Source organism: Drosophila ficusphila, unplaced genomic scaffold (assembly GCF_018152265.1).
Source record: "Drosophila ficusphila isolate 14025-0441.05 unplaced genomic scaffold, ASM1815226v1 contig_791, whole genome shotgun sequence".
Taxonomy (NCBI): Eukaryota; Metazoa; Arthropoda; class Insecta; order Diptera; family Drosophilidae; genus Drosophila; species Drosophila ficusphila.
This window is the reverse complement of record NW_025064737.1, coordinates 12,739,462-12,759,063: the sequence shown is the minus strand read 5'-3', so window position 1 is coordinate 12,759,063 and position 19,602 is coordinate 12,739,462. Positions and strand designations below refer to the sequence as shown.

At 40.9% G+C, this 19,602-nt stretch overlaps 1 protein-coding gene and 1 long non-coding RNA gene across 3 annotated transcripts; one reads left to right on the top strand and one right to left on the bottom strand.

Annotated features, from left to right (window-relative positions):
* Positions 1–2,230: 2,230 nt before the first annotated feature.
* On the bottom strand, positions 2,231–5,549 carry LOC108087379. 2 transcript variants are annotated; one of them, XR_001771170.2, is made up of 3 exons: positions 5,070–5,549; positions 3,728–4,176; positions 2,231–3,619 (listed from the first exon to the last, which is right to left on the bottom strand). It is a non-coding gene; the product is annotated as an uncharacterized LOC108087379 (long non-coding RNA). The 2 variants fall into 2 exon arrangements; XR_006245824.1 differs by lacking the exon at positions 5,070–5,549 and having other exon boundaries at positions 3,728–4,793.
* A 927-nt stretch (positions 5,550–6,476) lies between these two features.
* Positions 6,477–19,198, top strand: LOC108087211 (transcription factor cwo). The gene is given in 5 exon segments (XM_017184478.2): positions 6,477–7,590; positions 14,894–15,017; positions 15,542–15,863; positions 16,148–17,394; positions 17,396–19,198. Coding segments are annotated over 5 exon segments (2,115 nt in total). The 5' UTR covers positions 6,477–7,531; the 3' UTR covers positions 17,759–19,198.
* Positions 19,199–19,602: the final 404 nt, after the last annotated feature.

The window sequence follows — 19,602 nt, the reverse complement described above, 5'->3', positions numbered from 1 at the left end:
TGCTGCGGATTGCATTGTGTTTTGTTTTATTTGTACTCAATATTCCTGTTTGGACCTAGTCAAGATAAATATTTTTGCGTCGTAAGCTAAGGGAAAAAGGGCGGAATCGGTGATCGGGTAGAAAAGGTGATGTTGTTAAAAGGTTTTATTAAAGATGAGCAATTTTGCTTTGTTTAAGGCTGAGCGGATATTCTTTTCACCCATTTCTATTTACTTAGATTTGTTATTTTCGAATCTTTACTTTTGGCTTCATAACTATTTAGACAGGTAAACTGTATTATCAGAAAATAACAAAATTCCTTAAAAGTGATTCTTGACAGCTCAGAAAATACCCGTGTCTATCATTAAAAACGTGACACTAAGACCCCTTTAGTTAGACATACTAAATTGTAAACAGTTGAGTGATTTAAAAATAATAAAAAAATGTACTGGTCATTGATGATTGAAAAGCTGAACGGAAATACCCTGTTTCTATGAATAAATATACATATTCTGAGTGGCAAGTGTGAGCTATTCTTCAATTTGCAAAAACAACTGACAAAAACGATGGCATTGCAAAGTTACTTTTGTCATAACTTGTGCTTAACAGTGTTTCCTTATATGCAAATAAAAATGTGCAAATTGTCAAATATGGGAAAATAAACAAAGGGGATTTTTTGCAAGTAACGAAAGCTATTAATTATTAAAGACCTGTATCTGACCAGCCACATTGGTTTTGTTACTCATTTCCGGGCATGTTATAGTAGTTATTCATAAGCTGCAAAATATCAAGATTACTAACTTTAGCACCAAGATGTAACCATTTTCTACATTTATGTATATTTATTTACTTTTATATCCGACTGAAAAGAATTGTTTCCAGTGCCCAACACTCGTAACCACAAGAACCTTTAAGTACCTACCAGAAAGACATACATTTAAGGCTGGATAGAGGGGAATGGGTGGTTTTCGGAGGCGCAAAACAAACGGGGACAAAAGGCAGGCGGACAGCACGTTTGTTGCTCCTCTTACGTGGCTGACAATCGTTCACGTTTAGCCGGGGGTTGCGAGCCGAGAACTGCGTCAAAGTCAGCTTTCAATGGCAGTTTAGTCCGCCCACGTGCATACGTAACCTGTTCGCTAACCTTTCCCCCAAAAGAGAGGGGTAGCACAAGGGTATCTCTGGGGGCAGCTGTTGCAGCATGTTTCGTGTCTTGTCGCCCTGCGACAAAAGCGTTTGTTCTTGCCGGCTTATCAGCCGCAGAGCGGCCTCCATGGCGTATGCGTAACGTGCTAAGCCCTTGGGCGTTGCAACATCAAAAACAGATAGAGCCAACAGAAATGGCAGGGAATCACAAACAGACACAGACTGCCCGGCGAGACATTGGCATTATTACAATTCGATTTTGACATTTCGGGCTTTAGTCGCACACGTCTGTAACCTGCATAACCCCTCACCCAGCTTTAAACTCGCTAAGAGCGTATATATCACATGCAAAATTGATTAATGCAAATGCCATTACAACCAGCAATTGTTCACATATCGCGATGTGCGAGTGTGCGCATATAATTAACGCCACTTCCTCCACGAGACCAAGTTCGACTTGGAAACCAAACAAAGGTACTCAAAACACCTCAAAGTACGGTTGATATTCCACAATTCAATTTTTAAATCAATTTCATTTAAATTATAAAAGAATAAAATACATTTAAGCCAAATTATGTAGATGATCTTTATTATTAAATGTATTGAGTTAAAGAAATACTTATTGTAGACAAGATAATATCCGTAAATTTGTCAGAGGAGAACACGTGATTAAGAAAATTTTTAGTTAAATTCTGAATTATTTTGGCAATGTAATTTAACTTTCTAGGTCGAGGTCCGACTTAAAGAATTTTGACTGTAGTTTTCAAAGTCCGGAGAGTTACAGGCGGCGTCACCTTTGTCGCACTCGTCGCCGCTTTTGCTGGCATCGCAGTCCCAATAGGAAATTCAAAACCCGCCTTTGCTTGATTTATCAACAGCAAACGCGACAACAGCAGCAAAAGCATTTACATGCAAAACGTGTAACAATTTGTAGGTTTTACATAAGAGGGCACTGGGAAGAAATAGAACTCGTAACCGTAAGCGTAAACAAACGCGAAATCAATTAAAAGTAAATTAAATTCATCGAAAGCTGCCTTGCTGGGGGAACAAATTCCACATGTGCTGTAAAATAATCCACAGATGTAACTTAGATGGCTTTATATTCTGGATAAGGTTAATTACATTTTATTGAATATTATTGAATTACAAGTGTTAAAATGTTTATTTAAGATAAATTTGTTTATAGCCAATATAAATTCATATTGAGTTCCAAAGCGGTATTCTGTGAATAATGTCTGAATAATAATGTTTTGGACAAACTTCTTCAACCTTTTATAGAAGGACAAGTTATACTTAACTTAAAAACAACAACCATTAAGGAATTTTAAAATGGGATCTTGTACCAAAGCAGTAAAAATTTCCGTCTACAAAGATGGATTTATAATTGCTTATCTATATTCAGTTGTCTACCAGGATTTATCCGTCGTCTACCTGACTTTCTTCTTAATCCGATCTACAAACATGTCATTAAACATGTAAACAAACAAAAAATACAGGTATTACACTTTAATCTTCTACTCTGTTATATCTTGAACTAAAAAATGAGACATAATAATATTAAGCTCATGGAAAAATATGGGTAATATTAAAATTTAAACCCTTGGGTCAATGAATTATTTGGAGCTGAGTTTTACTTATATTTTCCCCCATGTTTGTATCTATTCAGTAATTAATTCAGGCACTGTGCATGCATTTATTCCATGACTCGGCTGCTATTCACCTATAAACAAGAATATATAGTAGATATAGTAGGTTGTGTGTCCGCGTCTATGTATGTAAAGTAATTTTTTATTTGTCCAGCTGCGAGCGCACGTGTCGTTGCCCCTGTCCCTGTGTTCTCGGGCTTTTTATAAACATTTCTCGAGATTTCTAATCTGCATAACAACAACATGCAGCGCAGTCACAATGGCCAGATAGAAGTATCAGCAGCGGCCAACAATCGCAATTTGTGTTCAAATATATTATAGCTCTCAGACCCGTTCCACTTGAATCTGTTGTTTCGGTTTAATTTCAGATTATTTTCGTTTTTATTTCTATTTTTATTGGGTTAGTTCATCCTTATCAGAGCGTTTCTTTATTTTTGTTCGATTCCATTTTATTGCTCTTGATTTCTCCTCGACTTTGAAATTGAAATTTCGCATTCTGATAAGGAATTTTTGCTATTTCACTGTATTTGGTGGGCACGATTTGATTAAGATTCGAATTTTGTTTTGGTTTTATACTCAGTTCCATTTTTGTTTTATTTTTAGTGATATCAAATTAGGATAAATCACGACTGATGTTGATGCCACGCTCTATCTATCGCACACCCCTTTTCGATTAGCTCTGGTTGGTCTGCTGATCGCACCAATGTCGTTCGCACCTGTCCTAATTGGAGGTGCAAATTGCATGAGTTGGTGTGCGTTGCCTCACGATTATTTGTGGTTGTTATAATCTTTGATATGAGTTACTCAAGCCACAGTGGAGTAACCTTTTAAATCATTTATTGATCACCTAAATTAAAACAAAAAATTTCATTATAAACAGGTATATATAAATAAACAAAAACCTGTATGAAAAACAACCAATTTTGTCTCTCGGATTTTGGAATTTGATTATTACCCTGTGTTAAGCAATAGTGCTTCCGTTTACATTGTTTATTTAGCTTATTTCCACTTAACATTCCACTGCATTATTCACAAGTCCCACTTCACTGTGGATTTTCTAGATGTCTGCCAACAAAAGTATCTTTGAAATAGTTTCACCAGGTCTGGCGGTTGCAATTGTTGTCGTTGGGGTTTTCCTACAGCTTTCGTGATTAAACTTTGGCCATGCAACCGGGGAAAACTGAAGTACACCGTGAGTTAGGTAGATAAGCTGCTGAAAAACATATAAGAAAAGTAGAAAACAAGTACATGCGACCTGTCACACTATTTCAACTTAATTTAATCAAATTTTGCTGAGCAAAATAAGAACTTTCCTTGATGGTTGCGTTGCACTCCAGCGCCGATTTAATTTGATTTCGTGGAAACTTACGGACCCACGTAACAGTTTCGAGTAACAACACGTGACTGTAAAAACATCTGACCATGTGAGCAAGAAAATATATTACAAGACCGATAAGATTGCCCGGAGGGAGGGGCTTTATACGGCACATGAGTAACTCGAGCCAGTTTTTGTGTCTTTGCACGTGCCCTCCATCCGGGCGTATGGGTAATTTCCAAACGGGGCGTATACGTAACGCCGTGCAAGGCGACACCAGATGCACGTGCCGCAGTGCAATTAAACCGAGAGATCGGCTAAATGCCGAAACCAAAACAAAAACAAGCTCAAGACTTATGCAAGACCCCAGTACCGAATTGGGCACGTTTAAGTCGTTCGTCATTCGTCATCGCGGATTACGGATCCCAGATTCGGGGCTTACGGAGTATAGAGTACGGCTTACGGCCCGTGCCATTGTGTTGGTGTGACCTTTAGGGGCGGCTAAAAATAGCCAAGAGCCATTTAAATACAATCAACACGCTGGAAAGCCCAACACAAAGAAGCACAGTATTAATTCTTTAACAGACACTTAACTTATTTTTCAGTAGACAAAACTAACTAACTAACTAAAATGTAAGAAAATATTTTGATTTAGAAAAAATATGCAAAAACTTTTTTTAACTTAGTTACATTAGAAACCGAAAAAGTTATATTTGTGTCTTTTAGCTACCTAGCATATTATTTCTTGCTACGGAGCTCGGACTGTATAAACCACTGCAAAACACAATCAACAGCGTTTTGTAAATGCGAAAACATTTCAACAACACGTGACCAACAACAAACTTAATCGCTGCCCTGGTGTGTGTAAATGTGCGAGTTCGAGAGTGCGTGTGTGTGTGTACGAAATAGCTGACATGCTCAGCTCGCGTGAGAAATTACGTCATGCGCCACGAATTTTGAGTTGTTATTTATTATTTTTTACTTTTTTGTGTTTGCCACTTTCAACGTGTCTCGATTAAAAACGAAAAGCGGCTGGAAGACGAGGGGTAAACGTAGCGTATGATTATTATTTCGTTTAAAGCTCGACAACAACATCAGCCAAAAGTCGCGACTGTTGCGCTCTGTAATAAAAACAAAATGTCGGCCGAGCGGCATATATGTGTGTGTAACTGTTTGGCTACGCGATTGTTGTTGCCAAGCGGCGGTTATCAGCTCTGCTCTCTCGCTTTCTGCCTGTTTTTCTCTCTGTCTCTCTCAGCCGCCGCCCAGTTGAGTTGGCCGTTTCGCTTTGGAATTTGTCACGTTCACGTGTTTTATTATATGCCGCCGACTTTTGTTGTTGCTGTTTGCCTTGAGCTTCTGCGTCGTTGGTTTTTTTATATATGTATGTATGTACATACATATGTGCATATGTATATTGTTTTTTTTATTTAATGTTTTTTTTCTTTGTTTGCAAACTCTCTGTAACGGTAAGTTTGATGTTGACTCTCTCTTTTTTTTAATTTGTACCTTAGAACATATGGTGCGTTTAACCAAAACAATCCGATCGGTCAACTAAATGCTTTCGCCATATTATTCACACGCAACTAATTTATGCCTATCTTGCAGCAACAATAATAACGCACTTGGTTGTGTAAGTGCCGTGAGTGTGTGATTATAGTACGTGTAGTCTAGTCATCAAGCCCCCAAAATGTTTACAGTGGAACGGGTGGATCAAGAAGCCTTTTGTAGTGGGAATTGGTATTTTACTTGAACGGATTTAAAACTTGTCGTTTAAAAATGAGGGAAATTACACGTTAGTAAAAAGTTACACTGTTTGTTCGCTTTCTAAACCAACTAGAAAAAAGCGTTAGGCCCCCACTCTAAAGCATTCGGGCAACTAGGGCAGTACTTTGCAGGAATCCCCTGGGTAAATCTCCCAGTGGACTTTGGTGGCCATAAAATCAAGGGTTCAGTCCCACTGTGGCAATCACGTTCGCCGCGCACGAAACGCCTTATCTATACCTCTCCTCCAACACATGTTGCTCTCTATATCTATTTCTCGCTGGCAGCCAACGTCATTATTTTGGCGCTCTCGTCTCTTTTTTGGGGTCTCGTGCCGCTCTGCGAGTTTTATTCATTGAAATTGTTCGGGTTCAGTCCGTTAACGTTCGCGTAGCTCTCTCGGGTTCGCCGAGAGAATCTTCTTGGGTCTATAACCTTTTAGGAAAACGTTGTCCAAAAAATTACCAAAACGTTTTTTAACCGATTGGAAAAACGTTGTCCAACTTAAGCACCTCCAACGACGAAAAAGACTGCCAAATGGTTCGGGCAAAGTCTTTGCTTTGAACGGACTGACGGACCCGACGAGACAGCAGTATACTCCACCAGTGCCGCCCTGCGAGTTTTATTCATTCATTTCGATTTCGATTCTGTCTCTGGCCGCGAACGGACGTTTGGGAAAGTCTCCACGGTGCGGGTGACAGTGCAAAAAGTTGAATAAAAGAAATAAACCAAAAGGAGAGCGAGATAGCAAGCAAAAAAACAGCAAAATTAGCTGGAGGGGCAACAACAAATTTGATATAAATATATACGCTTGCTTTAATAGTGAAACACGCACACACACACGCACGCACGTTGTTCGCTGGCTTAAATGTATCTGTGTGTGTGTATATAGGCGACTGGTAAAATTCCACTGTGAAACGAAAGGAAGTTATTGTTTTTGCGGCTGTGTATATTAATAAAACAAATAACCAACAGCAGTGTGTGCATAAAATTCAGAAAAACCTAAAAACGTGTAAACAAAAATTAAACAAAAAAGCGGGCAGCACAATCACGTTTTTCGACATTATTTGTTTTTCTTTGTTTTTGTGGACTGCAAAACGGAGCGAGTGAGAGGCAGAGATGATCCAACAAGTTCACTTTAATTGAAGCTCCAAAAATAGAAGTACAAAAACGGGAGGAGAAATAAACGCGTTATCGTTATCGCACTCACACACACATAAACGGACACCCAGTGATAAGCGGGAAGTGTAAACAGGCGGTACATACTTATCAGCATTTTCCACTCGTTCCAACATAAATAAACACCCCGCTTCGTAATGCCATTCTAAATTTTGAAACAAATCCGGGACGTGCAACAGAAAAAAAGTACCTAAAAAACACACACATAACCCAGCTTGGAGAGAAAAGTTACTCGCCGCGCAGTGAATTCGCCGTCGCCGTTTGCCGACTCGACAACCTGTTTGCTTGGCCATAAATTCGCCCCGGCATTTATCTCACAATTATTTCTGCATTGACGTAAGGAGGAGCACTTCCACCATTCCACCGCAACTGCAGCAAACCACATCGACGCAGCAGCAGCAGCAGCAGTCGCATCACAATACGGTCATACTACCCAGGAGCGGATTCGAAGTCGAAGGAGTCCGGAGCGGATCGGGGAGGAGCAGGAGCAGGATCCCCAAAATGGAGCCCTATTGGAACGAGACGAACGGACATGCCACCCATCCGGTTAAGTATGAGAGGTAGGTATACTCAGCACAGATCTCCGAGATCCCCAGCTGCAAGTAAAAAGCCAAAAACGAAAACTAAATCGAAAAACTCACTTTCACCTGCGCGCGTTAAGCTTAAGCACACAGAGAAAAAATATTACGAATCTTTAACACCACCAAGGTAATTAATAAGGTCAGTGTTAAAACAAATATTACTGTTACCTGACTGTCTAATACAAAAAATACTCAAAGCTTATGATTTTGTAATGTGTTTTCTCTGCGAACTAATTAAAGGTTTAGTGCATCTAAGAATCGCTTTTAGTGGTTAAGCCTAAGTCTCTGCCTCCTTCTAAATCTTCTTCTTGTATGTGCGTGCTTGTCAGGATCGGGTGTGGACCATTTTGAATCAAGTGTGTGTGTGTGTTGTGTGGGCCATGTATTTTTAGCTGTCGAGCTAGAAAGCAATTTGCATTTGCAAAACAAACGCGAAAATCGGGCGAAGAAAACGTGGGCAGACTCTGTCGCGGGGCTATTCTTGGCCGAGATGGGTGCTTTAGTTTTGCTTTATTTCATCTTTATTTTTTTGTGTTTGCCAAAAGCCAGAAAACAAAACAAAATCCAACGCACGACTCGCCAAACGTGATGTTTCGTTGATTTTCCCTGGGAGTCTCCTCTCCCTCTTTCCATTGAGTTTGTGTTTTTTGAACTTGAATTTCGTTTAAACGTGTCCGAGTGGAATCGAAAAAAAATACTTTATGGTGATGTGGCCAGAGTGGGGATTATTAATCTGAGAAAAGTGGTGTGGCCAACGTTACAAATAAATCATATAAGCAATACGCCCAGGGGGTCTTATGCCTGTCTGCTAAATGTCAACGGCCAAAACGTGGCTATAAATATCAGTTAACAACGGCGTGGGACTATCCCCCTAGCTACTCCACTGATTGGCCATCTAGGGGGTGGAATGAGGTGCTTTTCACGTGCTTGTGTGGCTTTTCTGGCTTGTGGGTGGTCCGTGTCCTTTTGAAGGTCAACAAGTTTTGTGTTTCGCCCATGTTTCTGTTGGTTTTGCGGCTGTGTTTTTTGATTAAGCTTTATATTTGGCTATTTTGGTATTCGGTGACCACCGGCGCTCCTGGGAATGTTTTTCTCTATAAATACCCAAGGGCTAATCGAATGAACCGCTCATCAGAAATGCAGGTCCCAATTTGATTGGCCTTAGGTATTATTTTCGTTACGTTGTCGGGTTTTTTCCAGTTCGTTTTTGGGATTCGTTTTCATTTTGGACTTCTGTTTTGGGGGGAAAGTTTCTCACGGCTTATAATTACGTATACGTCACGTGTACCGCTTAACTACCCGTCTAGCCGAGTCAATTAACCGAAAAACAGCAATAATGACCCGAACTGGTTAAATATATTTTTAATCTTCGCACGAGTGATCAGCGCTGAAATATAATCAAAGTAAATATTATAAATTCGGTCTGCCCCTGCGGTGGAATCCTTATCAAATGGCACTTGGGGTAAACACGCGTCTTCGTCTTCATCGCGGCTGAAGTGTTTATAATTTGCATTACGCGCTGCCATCTTAATCAACACCAAAGTCAGCCATAAAAACGAAAAAAAAAAAACGGAGAGAAAACACAAATAGAGATAAGCAAACACGCGATAAAAAGCGAAACGGGCGTGACGCACAATCGCCCCTCGAAAAGTATCTATAAGCACATGTGTATCTATCAAGTGTCCAGAGTTGTCAAGCGTCAGTGAGATCTCGGGTTTGTTGCACGACGAGACAGTTGCTAAACCCTCCCACAAGAAAACAGAATACACCCACAAACCCCATTTAATACTCAACTGTCTCTCGTTGTTTTCGATTTCGGGATCTTGACAACGACGCAATCGATTTGAAGACCCTGACCCAGTGATTAGTGATATTTACAGCTTACAGCTCAAAAAAACGCAATGGAAAACTTTATCTGGAGCAGCATGAGATCTCTGAAAAAGTGTGTTTGTTTGCTGGCTACGTCTGTGTTACACGGATCCAAATTGGATTTCCTGTGGGCTTAGCAACTCACAGATGTTCAGCAAGACAACACGTCAAAAAATACAACAGGAGATGCCAAGATAAGCTGCGAAAATTGTTAAAAATACTACAAAACAACATTAAATTTTTTTTCCTTATTTTAACCACTAATTAAAAATACAGTTCGTGACCTAAATTGTTAGATGTTAATACTTTCATTACTTATACAAACCGTAATTATTGTGTTGATACGTGTAACAGTACTGGTAAAATGACATTTAATGAGTGTGCATATTTTAAAATGCATTATATAAAACATAACACTTACCAATTAATTGCGAAAATACCTTATGAATACACAGTTGGTCTTAATTTATGTGTTTATCACCAAAACAAATAACAAACGCATGCAGCAAGTTATAAATAGCCGAACGGAGTGTTATAAATTATATGAACAGATATATATCCGCCAGCGTCGAAATTGTTGGCGATCCTAACCGATCTCGATCTGGATCCGATCCGAATCGATCCGTTTCGTTCCGTTCCGTCGCCGGTCTTATCGTCATCGTCATCGTCCGTTCGGTTCGACGTCCATTGGCATTTGAGAAGCGGGCACGTAGTCGTTCACGTTCCATGCAGGCTGACCCCCTATAAACTCTTCGAAAACCCCCTGCTTACCCCGCCTTAAACCCCTCTTTGATTCACGGGCCGCAAACGTGCCGCAAATATTGTGAAACTCACATACTATGTATGCACGGATATGTGTGGATTTTCGTGGTTGCCGTGATTAATGCACTCAGCTCGATGGTTTTTTTGGGTTCGCTGACTCATGACCAGTGCATTTGATTGCCGCTAAACGATTTAAATAGATGGATTTGAGTGTCTTTTGACCCAGTTATGGCGAGTGCGGTCATTCATTTCAGCTGGGGAATGCGGATGCAGATGGGAATGAAAGCGGGAGGGGATTTGAAAATAGTTGCAGATCTGGGATGCCTGATTAGCGACGGAATTCGGAACGTACGTGTGAAAATTTGCATAAGTTCCTCGTAAAAATAGAAATAAATAATAATTAAAACTTCAAACTAAGATTACAATGTTTTAATGACTCATTTGTAAACTATAATTACTTATTAGTTCTCATGTTTAAAATGTCTAAAAATAAATCTGTAATTTTTAGCTATGGGAAATATTTGTAGCTAATTAATGCCTTTTAACTGCACCTGTGTTATTTTTAGTTTGGCTGTTCTGCTATCTTCATCAAGCCAGCACTGAATACACAAATTTATACGAGTATTTCATAAATCAGCCCCGTTTGTGTTTCACTTTCTTTGGAACAAAGACAGCTTTATCTCATCACCAGCTTGATTTGCAAATGAGCTGCGATACGAGATTTCCATTTGCACTTTTCCAGTGTTTCTTGAAAATACGCTGAAGCACCAATATGCGTAATAAACCAAAGGCAGCCGCCTCCAATTGGCCTCGCATGGCTCCCTGTATTTTGTATCTATATGTTTGTATAGTGTATCTTTGTGTGTTGTATCGCTGTATCTTTGCGGTTGTATCTGCTTATACTCGCATTGAATTGTTTTTCGCCTAGACAGCACGCCAGAGAGCAATTTGCCGGGGATTGTTGCCCTCGATTTCGATTCCATTTGCAAGCCCAATCCCCGAAAGCCAAACCAAACCCAAAACTGTTGCCAAGCAGTCCATTCGGCACGTGTACACGTTTGTGTTGGTCGAAATGATTGAAATGCGAATTTGTTGCGCCTCGAATTCCGCTGGTGCAGCAACAATTTCTGGTCTTTGCACTTTGGCCAAAAATGATTATATCACGTGCCCGGTAAGTCGTAGTTTTCGCATCTGAATATTCATGAGGTTTGTGTTTGTGGCATTTCCAGTTTTCGTTTTAGTTTCAGTTTCAGTTCCAGTTGACGGATTTCACGTGATCGTAACGCTCACCTGGGAGGCAGATGCCCCGCTGCACTTTAAGCGTAATTGATGCTAATCTAATCGACTGTGCTCGTGATACTGTGATACCACCTTATCAGCCGACCGACGAACTCAAGGTCGTCGATCAGGCGAGAACCAGACCAGTCCAGCCACGCCCACTTCGTTAATTAGACAGACAGACTCTTCTATGATTTATTTTTCTCTCCGCGAACTTGGCGTCATCGCCGTTTGCCGTTTGGTGTTCGTTGTTTCGGTTGTTTTCCACTCTCGCCCTCGGAGATTTCACAATTTGAGGCAGCGGCATCAGCATCGGCATCGGCAGCACATTTCCATTGCCCAATGTCGATATGGAAATTTTTGTGACACAGATCGGCGGCGGAAATTGTTGGCATTGAATGCCTCGATTGTCCGCCGTAAACATGTGAGTTGTGTAAATCATTACACAGCGACAAATATCAGAAATAGGGAATATTTCTTCGAAAAACATAAAATATTATTATTTTTTGACAATCTAGAAATATTGTTTATTTAGGTATATAAACAATTTTCAAAATTTAAATTAAAGATTAGCCCAATCGAATTTTTTAACATTGTTCAAGTGCGGAGTGTTGGAGTATCATGTTAATTGAATTATATTATTCTTCGTCTGTATATTTGGACACGAATTGGCCATTGTTATGCTTTTAGCATCACCAAAAGTAATATGAATCACTCCAATGAGTCAGCAGTAAATGACATTTGCTTTGAATTATCGTAAGATTCAGAGAGTGAGATATGACTGTTCAGATAATGATGAAACAAGTTTTTCCTAATCTAATCTTTACTAATTTCTTTCCAAGTATTATGCTACTTAATGGTGTATATTGCCTTGGAAAAACACAACATCCTAGAAGATTAAAAACTGCTAATAACAAGTGCTATTCGGTTTATTTCGGTTAGATTTTAATATTTATGACCAGGAATTACCAACAAAATGACCGAAAACAAAAAACATAATAAAATCGTGTCACGTGTAGACTCCAATCTAATCTGGAGGGCTCAATTACCCCTGTTAAGAACAGGAAATGGTTAGACACAAACTTGAATATGAATGGACAAGTTCAACGATATTGGGGAGCGTGTGCAAATTCTATTATACTTTACTATACGACGGCACATGGGGGTAATTATCACCAAACCATGCGTAGATTAAACGTGCCAGGAGTGCTCTTTTAGTTATTATACTCTATGTACGAGGGTATGGGATCCATTTGGGGAATGCTGTCCATGCATTTGGCAACCCACGGGCGACTGATCGGCGGAACTGTCGTCATGGCAGGGTCGCGGACTACCTGTAGATCTCACCCTCGTATTTCGGTGCCAATTACTTAATAGTGCGACAACAACAACGGCACATAAACGTAAACAAACGTAAGACACTTTGGTGGGCCAGCGCCATCCGAACTGGCGGCATTTTGCCAACATATTGGGACTCTTCGCAATGGCTCTCATGAATCAAGCGAGTGATTCTCGCTGACGTTCTCCCTTTTCTGCTCTTTGGCCAATGATGAAAAGTACGCCACCGAGTACACGCCCTGTTCACGGGATGGTTTGATCGCTTCCCGATGGCGCAGCCCCCCAAATTAGATGCGATTGATGATGGCAAACATTTCGGGGAACTTTGTCATCATTGTAAATTTGTTCAAGAACATGAACAACAGGAAATTCATATAATTATCTGAAAAGTGATCTATTTGATTGATAAAGCTCTTCGTTTAACTTTTAATGATAACATAGAGTTTACCCTTTATTTTATGAAACTTTTACAAAATAGAAACATTAATCTGTTTACCACAAATGTTATTTGTTTGTTTTGAAAGAACTCTAATAACCTTTTGAAAACATTAAACCCCTAAACTTCCCGCCATATGTGAAATGGAGATAAATATAGACCTGAGTGCAGTCAACCTGCAATCCAAGGCGATGCCACGCCCAGTCCAAATAACTTTATTTGCATTACTCATACGCAGTGTGCGCTGGTGGCTCGATAATTGGCCACGGTTTACAAATCGAATTCAACACGAAATTGTGCTAAACGCCGAGATGAAAACAAGTTGCTGGCGCCTTTTTGGGGGGAGGGGCCAGTCGGATAAACAAGTTCTAGGCGCCAGGGACTGGTGCGTTCTGGTATCTCTCGCTATATATATATGTATATATACGTAACATATACTCGATGGATAAATCACGCATATAGTATATGATTTGCGTTTGTTTGTTGTCGTCCGCTTATCGCCCAGAGCCATGGCACTGATTATTATTATTTCGCTCTTGCGGCCACTTTATTTTATTTTGGTTTTCTAGCGCTTTCTGGTCGCTGCTTATGATGTGTTTGTTTTGGTTCGAGAAATTGGCATTCAATGGGTCTGTAAAATCTCAAATTGTGTGGGTTTTCTCTCTGAGTTTTCTCTGTGGCGCTTGGCAACAGTTTTTATCGAGATTTTTGTTGATTTACAATATATGTTCAAGTTTTGCGCTCAGCTTTTTATTATATTTTTGTTGGCACATGGCAATAAAAACGTGTAGAGTCTAATATTAGCTGGCCTGATATATGGAGTGGATGTATGAAAACGTGTGGCTCTTTCGAGCGTCTGGCGGGATGAGTTCTGATAAATAACTTAAAAGCAAATGATTGTGCAGTAAAAGTGGATTTTACTACTCGATAGTCCACACTCGATCCTAATATATATTGTTCTATTAAATGTACTTGTGTAACTGTGAGAGAGGAAACTCCTGCCGGACTGGAAGATCCGTTCCGGAATTGAACTACGTATCGTATGCTAATCGTACTTTAAGGCATTTGCATCCGTTTTACTACAACACAAACCAAACAAACCGCTCGTTTGATTTTAGCCAAGCGACCACAGCCCCAAATCCAGCTAACTGATGGAGGGCTCATTGGGAGGCACTGATTGGATTGATTTTGCTGATCCAAAGCGATCTACTATATTCGAGTCGAGTCGACAACATTTAATCCTCTCTTCTCTCTGTTCCTTTGCAGCATTTATTTATCTTTATATCGAAAGAACAATAAATGAAAATCAACCACCACGCAACTAGTTTTAACACACTTAACTATTAATCCTAGGCTAATTAGCTTAAGTTACTACCTCTAAGTCAGGCTAAGTTATGCGCCTAATAAATGCATTACTAAAACGAACAAAAATTTGAACCCAAAAATTACCAACTAAATACGAATAATCTGAATGAAAAAAACAAAAAAAAAAAAAAAATACAAAACAAAATAATATAAAAACATTTTTGAACAAGATTTGGACTTATCTGTGTTTCTTTATCCTTCCCACTTCTTTTTGCATATCGAAACCAATTATAGCGAAGCAGCTGTCTCCAGTTTTCCTTATTGCACAGAATCTAGTTTAAATTTTTCAACATCCGCCACGGCATACAGCGAGGACGATGCTGAATATGCCACCGGAAGACGTAATAAAACATCGAGGGTAAATATTACAATTTTAGAGCGACCCAAAACTCGCGATCATTTTCGAATTTCGAACTCCTCCGAATTGAATTAAATATATATAAATCGAAAAAAAAACGAACGACTGAGACAAGATCAAAGGATCAAAAGAGCATTAGAGCAGCGCCCGGATGATGACCACGCCCACTAGCTATCACACACTCTCACCCACCACCAACCACCACCCACACACACGTGCAATGACCTTGAGCCATGACGCCGCCGCCATCGACGCAGCCGCCACTTTTGACCCTTTTTTATTGTTAGCCAAAAAATTACACAAAAAATTGATAAAAGAAAAAAATAAAGTGAAAAAAGAGAACCGAAATTAGCGAAAATAAAATGAAACTGAATAGCAAAAGAAAAACGCCTCTCAGCAGAACAATCATTATTTAGGCTAGGGGGTCTAAACAACCCGCTTGAAAACCCCTTAAAATGGGTTCTCATTCAACTCACTTAGTTAGCTAAACTAACCAGATCATTTTTCGTAACCTGTGCCCACAGCAAGATCCTCTGTCCCATCGAATTATTGAGAAGCGGAGACGAGATCGCATGAACTCCTGCCTGGCGGACCTCTCCCGCCTTATCCCGCCGCAGTACCAGCGAAAGGGGCGTGGTCGGATCGAGAAGACCGAGATCATCGAGATGGCCATCAGGCACCTGAAGCATCTGCAGAGCGAGTGCCAGCAGAAGGAGAGCGACTACCGGAGCGGCTACATGGACTGCATGAAGGAGGCGGCCAAGTTCCTGTACGACGTCCACATGCAGGACTTTTGCCACCGACTCTTGGGTCGGCTGCAGGAGCACATCGATGAGATGTTCAAAAGTGAGTAAACCCATCCATTTTTGGGTAAATCGATTCAGGATAAACTTCCATTAATTAAAGAGCTCAGCATTTATACATCTTATACCAATAAGCAATCTTTAAATTGACTTTCCTGATCAGTTAATTAGTAAATTCATATTTCCATTAATTTATTTAAAGTTGCATCAGTTATCTAGTTATTTTACCTTTAAGTTCTTTTACTTATACCCTCCCAAATCGATTTACCCAAGTGTGCATTTAGGTGATTCCTAAACACTTACTAACTTATCTAAATTCCTCTCCAGCGGACTGCTACAAATCGACGCGCAGCTGCCACATGCCGGACAATGTGAGCGCCTCCAGCGGCAGTCCCCACCAGGCGTACCACCCACCGCTGTGCCACCTGCGCGACATGCTGGCCACCTCGGCGTCGGATGTGGAGCACAGTCAGGACCACAACGACGTCAAGGATCTGAGTTTCCGCAATCATCTCAATCAGTTGCAGAGGAGTCAGGCGGCGGCAGCGGCAGCGGTGGCAGCTGCAGCGGCTGCAGTTACCAATGGCAGCTCGCCGGCCTCGAATGCGGGATTGGAATCGAAGGTTCCGCTGACCAATGGCGGTGGCAATGGCAGTGGAGCGTCGGCGGGTGACAATGTGCCCAGCAATTCCACGGGCAATGGAGCAGCAGCAGCAGCAGCGGTCGCCGGGGGAAACAGCAACAGCAGTGGCAGCAACAGCAGCAACGCGGCAAGTTCCACCACCTGTCCGCCGGTTGGAGGCAGCTGTGCCTCGAAGATCACCCCACTGGCCGCCCACCAGCAACCGCATCAGGCGCCGGTGATCACGTCGACGGCACCGCATCATCTCCACCATCACCACCACACGGACAGCAGTCACCACGACTTTGAGTCGTCGCGGGAGCCGATCCTTCACACCGACACCTCCAACATGCACTCGCCGCCGCCGAGGGATCTCCTCCTGCAACAGCATCCGCATCTGGCCCACAGCCACCACACGCAGGACAGCCTGATGTCCGTGCGCATGCGCAACTACTCGGAGTCCTCGCACGAGGTGGAGCACAACAACAACTACAAGTACAAGAACCACATCAAGGAGCGGTTCGTCCACGAGCTCCACGACGAGGAGACGAGCAGCGAACACTGCCCGGTGGCGGCGCATCTGCAGAGCGATCACTCCCACCTGCAGGCCTTGTCGGAGCACTCGAAGGATGGCACGGAGCCGGAAATAGCACCGATTATGGCCAAGAAGCGGAAGCTGGCCGAGGCGGCGGCCAATGGCGAGATTCCCCTGGAGGTTCACACGGAATCGAGCAACGCGGGTGCGAATTCCGCCAGTCGATTGGACAAACCGTCGCCCTCCTTCAATTTCAGCGACATAAAGGACATCAAGTCGGAGCTGCACAATGGCAACTCCAATTCCAGTCCACTCCTGGCCAAATTGAGTGCGGCAGCGGCGGCTGGTGGTCAGCTGAGCACTCCGAGCAGCACCACCGCTCCACTGCCACCGAGGCACTCGTTTACGGTGCCCATTTTTCGCGCTCCACGGCCAGGGAAACTACTATGTGCCCCTGAACGTGGACTACAATGCGCTGGTGCCCTTCCTCAACGGGATGGATTTGCTGGAGAAGAGCTACACCAGCATGCCCGTGGTGCATCCCATCAACATCAATGTGAACTTTATGCCCAGTTCACCATCGGCTTCGCTTTTGGCCGCCGCAGCAGCTGCTGCCGTGGCCGTTGGCAAACAGCAACAGCAACAACAACAACAGGCGGTAGTTTCAGTTGGAGGCGGACTTCCCCTGTCCACCAACTCACCAGCGGCACAAGCAGCTGCTGTTGCCGCTGCGGCGATGGCCAAGGCCAAATTGGAGCAGGCCATGAACCAGAGTTGGTAAAAGTTGGCAGACAAAAAATAAATAAACCGGAAAGAAAGAAAATCAGATGACGGGTCGCCAGATGGAACAACTCTACCTCAGTACTTCTGTGAATAATCATCAAATGATTAATCTCAAAACAAAAAACACTAAGCGACATCTGCGCCCAAGTATACAAAACAAAAAGTTATGGATGTAAAGGAATGGAGGAAAAAACTAATTCAGTTGGGGGTGTTTATTTAGTCTCTGGGGTTTTTGTTTTTACTTTATGTTCTGTTTGAAAAGAAAGTCCAATCATTTTCTTTTTGATTAATGTAATGCAAATGCACCTTTGACTTTAAAAACACAACATACCAACAATGTTTTTGTCTTTAAAAAAAACCCCTTGTGTTACTTTTGAATTAGTTTAAAACACAGAGACAGCCAGGAGCAGCCTCAAAGGCTGGGCACCTACTAGAGAAATGATTTCCAATTGCTAATTGCTAAATGAGGAGGGGAAAACAATTAGAGTAGCTAGTTGTTAACTATTTTGAACAAAGCATAAATGTCTATTACAGAGCATACAATGAAAACTACAAAAAACATATATCTTTATGTGTGTGCAAACCAATAGAACGTATATGATGCCAAGAGTCAGTCCCACGTAAAAAATCTAATGGATTTTAAAACAAAACTAAATGTGAATTAAATGTATTTTTTAGAGGTTTAACGTTTTTGCAATTTAAATAAGTGTTGTGGTTTCAAATCAGGTAGTCAGTTAGCCAAGTGACTCCCGTCGAACATACAAAGTAATCTATATATGTATACAAAAAAGATATATTGATAAATCATATATTAGTAAACCACTAGTCAAAGAACGTGAACGAAGACGTAAAGGAAAACAAAATGGGAGAAAAAAAAAACAAAATCAAAAAACTATTATATATTCTATGTGTAAATACTATTAGCAAGCAAATTGTCCTTTGTTTAAGTTTGTATTCTAGTGACAAATTATGTTAAGTTGGTTGGTTAACATGTGAAAAAAACAAAAAAAAATATTTGCAAAAAAAATCCAAAAAATTTTCTATTCAAAAGTGCACCCTGTTTCATTCTCGAAATGCGGTCCTATAGTTATTATTATTATTATTAATGTTATTACTACTGTCTAACACCTAAGTTGATTGTTTCTTTGTGTTTTCGTTATCAAACAAATTAAATGCAATTTGAAGATCTTTTTGTCACCTGTTTCCAATTCGAGCACCTCGATATTTTTGGTGGAACCCTCGGAATTGATTCTGTTTTGTAAGCTGAGCTTCATTGCGGCTAAACTGAAAGTTGATAGCACAAGGATTATTAATGTTTTATGACTCTTATTAATGTGTACGATTACTTTTACTGTACGGTACTGTTAATATAAAACTACGTTACTGTTTAATATATTTTATAAATGTATACAGATGTAATAAAAAATTCAAAATGAGATTCAAGTGCTTTTATTTTCGTGCAGAAAAATGGATAAAAAACGTAAAGAGGTTTGTGCACTTAGGGAAAATCTTAATCTGGGATTAAGACTATCGTGATGATTGTTTAAATGTGGTAACTGCAGAAATTGCAAGCGTTTTAAATATTTTTCTCAGGGTATTGTTTTTTCTTGATTATTCTCAAGGCAGTCTAGTTGATGTAAATCGAGGTATAGATTTTTATATCTGACGTTGCAGCAGATGACGTAAACAGTCCCTCTCGGCTTGATTTTATCTTTGTGTCAAGGAGTCACTTGTCGGCGTCGGAATGTTTTGGAATTTCCTCGGATATAAATGGTCGAATCACGTGATATCGCCTCAAAGAAAATAAAATTGGCTTGCAAAACAAGTTAGTCTGCTTAAAGT